At 42.2% G+C, this 8,148-nt stretch overlaps 1 protein-coding gene across 1 annotated transcript; it reads right to left on the bottom strand.

Moving 5' to 3' along the window:
* Positions 1-209: 209 nt before the first annotated feature.
* Positions 210-7,795, bottom strand: jkamp (jnk1/mapk8 associated membrane protein). The gene is made up of 7 exons (XM_020599267.1): positions 7,643-7,795; positions 7,131-7,210; positions 6,495-6,649; positions 4,237-4,443; positions 3,217-3,398; positions 2,993-3,069; positions 210-2,026 (listed from the first exon to the last, which is right to left on the bottom strand). Exons 1-7 carry the CDS (start codon positions 7,644-7,646, stop codon positions 1,808-1,810), a joined length of 924 nt encoding a protein of 307 aa, XP_020454923.1. The 5' UTR covers positions 7,647-7,795; the 3' UTR covers positions 210-1,807.
* Between the last annotated feature and the right edge of the window lie 353 nt (positions 7,796-8,148).

Raw genomic sequence — 8,148 nt, 5'->3', positions numbered from 1 at the left:
AAACACACAGCCAGTCTGAAAGATGCCTATGAAGGCCACATACCTAAGACACGTTTTGGATTGGTTCCAGCCAGTGGGGTGACAGCTGACCAGTGCTACACAAAACCTGTTGCATCTTTTCTTTTGTTACTCACGCTGCATGACCTCTTCATCAAGATATTTGTGCTTATGCTATTTGTCTGATTGCTTTAAAAAAAAAGCACACAGAGACAACTTGGAAGTCTCTTTACTGATTTCCACAACAGGTGGCTTATAAATACTTGAGGTATGAGCTCATGCTGACAGGGTTCAGAGAGCACATGAAGCAACAACAGTTACATGAAATCATAGTTTGGTACACTGAACATAGTGCTACTTGTGAACACTACTTTACAATTTGAACTTGTGTGCATGTACAGCAGCAAATCCCACAACTAACAACTAAATCCGACAACACAAAAAAATATTTGCAAGCATTAAAATATTTACAGTAATACACATTATGGTACCTTAAGCAGATTCAACTCAGCAAACCATTTAAGGCCATGTCACTGATTACAGCACATAAACAGTGAAACAGATGTTCTATTTCAGTAGAGTCATTTATCTTTAGGTTAAGGTTTGGTTAAATTCACCAAAATATACAGCAGTGACACTAGTTAGGTGAGGGGAAAATGTAAATAAAGTTTCTGCCTGTTATTAGGAATTTTCACAATCCTAGTATGACCCTTCTAAAAATATGAAGAAATATACCGTCCCCTGTAGCATAAATGTTTTATTTATAACACAAACATACATGACAAAGCTTGGTCATGTGTCACTTCCAGCTCCCACCTTGATTTAGAATAAGAAACAAATTCACAGCATAACAGTCTCTTTTAACCTCCACTGAACAATTTTTCATCCACATGCTTAGAAAATTCTAGTAGGACACCGGCACTGGATTTTTCACAGACTGCCGAGGATTTTGCTTTTAGAAAAGTGGATGTCGGTTCTGTAATGTAACGTAACGGTAACATACTAGACAGCTAGATGAAGGTGATGTAATATTAGAAAATGCATCGGTAACTAATTCCTCGTTCAGCTCATTTACCAGTTTCAAATTAAAATACCAAACACTGTCTGGTTGCAGCTTGTCCAGTTTACTGCTGACATCACTCCCACCTGTTTGTGGATTTTTGGACAGTTTGTAAAACTAAATGAGACATTTAGAGACGTCACTTTGGACTTGACACCGGTCATTATTTTCTGGACTACGAGAAAATTTTTTTACAAACATGTTGATCTACACAGAATAAGTAGAATCACTGGCTGCAGCCCTGCTAACAGGTAGGAGCACTGAATTAGCAGTTCTCTACTTGGATTGTGCAAAGAATCAGGAATGTTGTCATGCTGTTATACTCGAATGGGAACAGATGTTTCTTAAACCAATAAGACGCCATTCAGCCATGTAAACACCTGATGATGATGACTCGGACAAATCATCTGTCCTCTTCAGACACCACAGGTGGAAATACATCCATAATGAAACACCTGGACTGGTCATTACTTGTTGTCCAACTTAGCTGCTAATGCACTTGTACAGCATTTACATTTGATCTTGATCATGAAGTTGTTTCCCAGTGTTGAATGACTAACCCAGCCATACTGAAAACTGCATGGCACTATCGCTGGCTGAGCAGGTTTGATCACACTCAAGTCCAGAAACAAACCCATCAGCTGTGTGTTACTCAGTAACACACAGCTGATGACTCAGCACTACAAGCTGAAAGTTTGACTGATTGAATGAGTGAAATTTAATTTTTGCTTTGCTCCTAATGAGACCAGCTCAGTGTCCGTTGGCACCCTCAGACAGGATGCGGCTGGGCTCGGTGAACTTGGCTGTGGCGATGTAGAACAGTGCAGGACCAGGCACAAGCGCCAACAGCGGTAGGTCCTGCTCAAACTTGTCCAGTCGGGAAATTGAGATGATGCCGTACGCATGGAGCAGCCAGTGGCTGAACAGGACAACCAGACGCTTCTTCTTAGCAACCAGGTTTTTAAAGGACTGTAGTGGTGATGGGAGAGCACGCACACGCACACACACACACACAGAGGAAACAGGTTAAAATTCATAATAGTGGGAGATAAACTTCCATTAAACACATCAAATGCTCCATGATTCTGAAATGCTTATTAAACTTTGAAGAGTTTTTGGTGCCAGTGGTACAAAAACAATCTTTACTGCAGCAACACAGAGACAAATACTGCCAGAGAAAGCAACACAGGGGGAAAGAATGACTTCGACAGTGGCTATGTGCAGCAGTTTCACTTAGCTAATGCAACTGTGTTCAAGTTTCTTAAAAGCTCGGGTATTAATACAAGCTAAACTCTCAAAACCGGGGGGGCTGAACACATACAGTATATCTCCGTTCTCCAGACCGTGCTACTTTGGCCATCTCACAGTGCTTTGGGTTAAAACAGGTTATAATGAATATACTTGTGTAATACAATGTAAGAGATGACAGATCTTCATAAGCATTTGCGTGTGCACAGAATGTGCTCACTCAGGTCGACTGATCGTTTCACCGGTGAAGACGTCTCATTCTGGTCGAGTTGTCGGAACTACAAACTCTCAGTTCACTCCGATTACTCAGTGGCGTCACAGAGTGATGCCTGTTTACCTCAAATGATCTTCGGCCAACAGCAGACAGCGGGTTGTCTGTGTCCACCGAGTGCAGCCAAGCAGCCACTTTCACTTTGTCCTGTCATTAATTTAAGTAACAGAGTTAACTTTAGTTAGCGATAGTTGGTACAACCCCACTGTTTGTTAACCAGAAACTGCTAGCTGAATGATTTCCACACAGAGCTTTGCCAACAAGACTGTAGGCATCACTAGCACCATTGTGCGGTGGGGGGACGATGACCTCAAATGTTAATACTTAAATTGAACAAATATCCAAATAGTTGAATATTCGGCTCCAGCCCTAGTTAATCTCTAACCAAAGACACACAGTGCAGTGAATGTCCTTACCTGGATCTCAGAGGCAGACATGTAAACAGCCAGCGTGACCAGAGACAGGACCAGTATGATGTAGGTATATGCATAATCTGAAACACACAAGCAGTTACTCACAGCTGCACACATCTTCGTATGTAGTTCAGCAGTATTATTTTAACCAAAAGGCCTATTAGCTGTGTAACTCATTTGCACTCAGCCCACAGCTTCTCCTTCTGCTGCCACTCATTGCTACTCACACAGCAGTCCTCCTCCCACAGCCTGCAGCACAGTGAGGATGGGGAAGAAGTACAGAGCAGCATAGATGCTCTTGAAGCGGTCAGATTTGCCCAGACCACAAGCTATTTTCTTCACCAACAGAGGGCGCAGTAGCATCATGAGTACCAAGCAGAACGCATAGTAGATTAACACAATGGTGTAGCTGGGGAAGACAAAAAAAAAAGCAATAAGGACAAATACACAGCAAATCACAAGTGCACATGATGGACTCAAAATCATCAGAAACGGTCACATCTGTGGTAGACATAAGTTTCTGTTTAAGAGTACACCACCACTATTTCAGTGTATTTAAATGTTGACAGTAAAAGTTAAATGACATAATACAAGACAAAGGCGTCACATTATTTTAAGGAAAGCTAATGAAATGTTAAAAATAATATAACGGCCCACAGTCCCTCACATACTGTTATGTTCAGACTACATGCTGAGTCAAATCCAATTTATTTCCCTCCAGTTGACTTGAATCTAATCGTTTCATGGCTGTACGGACAAACCAAATCAATGTCTCCCTCCTCTGCACGTATCGCACGTCATTATCATTCAGAATCGGCTTTCACAGATCGGTAAAAACAACTCTGAGCGGAGCAACAGCGGCAGGTGTCGGCAGAGAGGCCAGGACGTCGCGCATCGGGTGGACATTTATGGAGAAGTTTCTGATCACACTGAGCTGGAAGGAACACACTGTAACTGAGGAAATTGTCTAATTTGACCATCGCACAAATGACGCTGTTATTATTCTGTGCATGTGGTTCACATTCTGTTTAGTCTGTGCATGTATGGCTGTTTAGAAGCTCAGTGATGTTCAGACCAAAGATGGATACATGTAACGTACAAACATGAATGTGAGCCGTGAACAGAAAAAGATCAGAATGTAATGTGAATGTAGTATTTGGCGTTCGCACTGCCAGGAACACACTAATTACACTAACTGTAGAATAAACTCGGGCAGGTTTTCCAGACCTCCTGCTGTCAGTACTTACAGTGGGTAGACAGCCTCCTGGGTGCAGTGTAATGTGTTGACGTAGTCCGGGCTGGGGTTGTACAGCATGGTGTACCAGTCCGACAGCATCTGGACTCGACAGGAGCGGATACTGAACATCCCCACGGGCTCCGTGACCAGCAGCGTGACCACAGCTGAAACACTGCACTCCAACATGGCTGTGATGTGCTGCAGCAGAGCACTGGAGCTGAACACACAACATCAGAACCACACAACTGGATTTTCAGATATCAACACATATCAAAGACACAATACTACAGCTAAAACAGTGCCACAAACTAGGCAACTAGGTGTTGGCAGCATGTCATACAGCAGAAGGACACAAGCAGAGATCCCTCACTGAGCTCCTGTTAGCTCAGCCTGTAGTTATCTCATCGTGTCATGTCAATGTGAACTTTGTGTTGCAAGTGCTGAAAATAGCTGTACAAGATGCAACATGAGTGACGTTAAACAACTTAGAGAGTGTGTTTATGGCCAAGACTGGTCCTGAAATGTGGAAAAAGCCAGAGGTACTATTCAGGAAGGCATAAAAGAGGAACATATATACATATACAGGTGCTGGTCATATAATTAGAATATCATCAAAAAGTTGATTTATTTCACTAATTCCATTCAAAAAGTGAAACTTGTATATTATGTCCATTCATTACACACAGACTGATATATTTCAAATGTTTATTTCTTTTAATTTTGATGATTATAACTGACAACTAACGAAAACCCCAAATTCGGTATCTCAGAAAATTTGAATATTGTGAAAAGGTTCAATATTGAAGACACCTGGTGCCACACTCTAATCAGCTATTTGACTCAAAACACCTGCAAAGGCCTTTAAATGGTCTCTGTCTAGTTCTGTAGGCTACACAATCATGGGGAAGACTGCTGACCTGACAGTTGTCCAAAAGATGACCATTGACACCTTGCACAAGGAGGGCAAGACACAAAAGGTCATTGCAGAAGAGGCTGGCTGTTCACAGAGCTCTGTGTCCAAGCACATTAATAGAGAGGTGAAGGGAAGGAAAAGATGTGGTAGAAAAAAGTGTACAAGCAAAAGGGATAACAGCACCCTGGAGAATGTTTTCATTAATCTATCTATCTATCTATCTAGATATATCTAGATATATATATATATATACATATCACGGTGAGAGCAGGGGCCGTGCACAGACCTGTCACGGATCGGTCCTACCAGCCAGCCAGCAATGTAAGATGGCAGCATCTGTAACCACCGGCAGCTCTCAAATGTACTATGACCTCTTACAGTATACAGCTGAAGTGAGTACATCCCTGTGCAGTATCACTTAAATGTCAAATGATTCTAATAATCACTTCATCTCTGAGCTGTCCTCTTATGAGCAATCAACACCAAGTCCTATATAGAAAATACAAGTTCCCAAGTATAAGTTCAGTGCAGCAGAAGTGAATACACCTGTGATCACTGACACACAACTGGGTGTACATCTCCATTAGTTGCATCAACATGCTTAAATGATCTGTGAATTTTTACTATGTTTCAGCATTCTTTTTCTTGTTCTCTCATTTTCCTTCCTCGCTGCCTCATTGGAGCACACTGCACATACACATTGTACTGGAGTCCAATTCCTCGTGTTTTCAACACACCTGACCAACAAAGCTAATTCTGATGTTTGTGAAGAACCTGGCCAGGACGACTGCTGCTACATAGTCTCAACAGTGAAGCCTGGTGAAGGTGTACCTTCTGGGGGGCCTGTAAATCTAAACTGTTTTTAATTTTACAGAAGACCAAATACTCTACTGTACTATACTAACTTGGAAGTAATGCAGTTTTCAAATCACTATTGCAGAAGAATGTACTCACCTTGGTTGTATACTGTATTTTACCCTGTTGAGGCTAATTTTGTGAAAACAGAGAAAGACAGAGAGGGTGTGTGTGTGTGTGTGTGTGTGTGTGTGTGTGTGTGTGTGTGTGTGTGTGTGTGTGTGTGTGTGTGTGTGTGTGTGTGTGTGTGTGTGTGTGTGTGTGTAAGGCAAGACAATATAATGCAATCTGGGAAGTCCAGTTGATGGAACAAATTTACACTTATGAGTTATTAGAGTTAACATTTTTAGCCTCATAACGCTGCATCACTTTGACAGAACCCCAGGTACTGGCCCCCACAGTGTAACACAGCTCAGCCATTGAAACAAATGAGGACTGCATTTTTCTCATGCAGGTCAAATGTCTGTGTGAATCCAACCTAAGCCAAAAAATGTCCTCACCTCTTCTTTCCAGAGTACCACTCAATGAAGAACCAGTGTAGCACTAGCGGTAACATGGCCATGAATCCCAGATAGAGCCAGTCGTAGAGCTCAGGGGACTCAGTACAGCGCTCACACACCTTCTGGAGGTTGGCCCGCTCTCCACGAGGACAAACCTGGCAAGCCAGACAGAGAAATTATCCAAAAAACTACCACTGCAAGGTCAGCAACCACACTTCAAATTCTCCCCCTTCCCTTTTTTGTTTCCCTAATGGAAACCAGAATTTAACTTATACCATTACAACACATTTCACTGTGAGAACAGTGATTCAGAATTCATTATTAGGTACACAAATAAATGCAATCCACTACAAATTCCTGCCATTAAATCCACTTTGATGAAGCTTATTTTTTGCTCACGCTGATGGAAAGCCGATAGTTCTAACTGAGGTTGTAGTGGTGGTGTTGCTGCATCAACATTACAGGCTTTTAGGTTTCTTTCAAACTAGCTACAGTGAGCTACAGAACCTTAAATCTTAATGTAGCCCACATACTGTGGCACCCGGATAACCATCTAGAAAGGGTTTTATTGCGTGATGGCACAGTCCCACCCCTACCCGCCAGCAGTCAAACAGAAACCTGATGTTTAGCACTCACCCCACAGTCTCCGTCCATTGATCCGTTGACCATCATTCTGCCACAGTACAGGCCTGGACACGTTGAGCTCATGGCCACTGCTGCAACATTACACAAACAGCCCATACAGCAGTCAAAACAGTTTGGCAGCCGAGGAACACTTTAACATTAGCTTAACAGCTAGCCCCATCGCGTGGCTCTCATGTATTGCATACACTCGAGTGTGTGCAATAACAATGTTACACGACAGTCACAAACCGGGGCTAGCTTAACACCGAGACTATCACTAGCCAGGTGCAAAGAAAACAGAACACATTTCCGATGCTGTCACACAATGTTACATTCACTGGTTGCTGTTTAAGCTACTACAAACGCAGTCGTCTGATGTCCTAAGTAGTACAGCGGGATGTTGTTTAACGTTAGCTAGTTCACAGCTGACTAAAAAAACCACACGTGTGCGGCGGACAAACCATGTTTACGAGCCAATTATCATAAGTTGAAAAGAAAATACTTACTCACTTATTTTAACTTACCCATTTTCCAATGATTAAAAACAAGGGTTTTCACCTCAGTGCTATAATATTTTCATTTGACAACAAACGTCTTTTTTTTCCTGCTTCTTCTTCTTCGTCGTCTTTTTCTTCTTCTCCTGTGGTTTATTGACGGTTGCCAAAACAAATTAGCGCACTACCGCCACCAAATGGTAAGGAGTGTGGGTCAAGAGTCTAGTTTTAACAGAGGAAATATGAATGAATTGCGTTGCATATACTAACATAATTTGAGTAAATCCAAAGACCTGGTGAGTCCTTTTTTAGTGCATGTTGGCCTTCTGAAAAGTGTGTTAATGTATCGTATTATGTCCTCAGTACTTTATTGAGTCATCTGCTTCTGTTTTACTATGTATAGGTATCTCAGCTGCGACACGACCTGTCTGTGAAAGATGAGCTGTTACAATTCTATACCATTGCTGCAGAGGAAAGTGAGGGGGTGTCTAACACCTCCACACCGTGAGTATGCTATTCTCTCACCTTTACTCACC

Source organism: Monopterus albus, unplaced genomic scaffold (assembly GCF_001952655.1).
Source record: "Monopterus albus unplaced genomic scaffold, M_albus_1.0 scaffold40.1, whole genome shotgun sequence".
In the NCBI taxonomy this organism is placed as follows: domain Eukaryota; kingdom Metazoa; phylum Chordata; class Actinopteri; order Synbranchiformes; family Synbranchidae; genus Monopterus; species Monopterus albus.
This window is presented reverse-complemented; position numbering and strand designations above follow the sequence as displayed.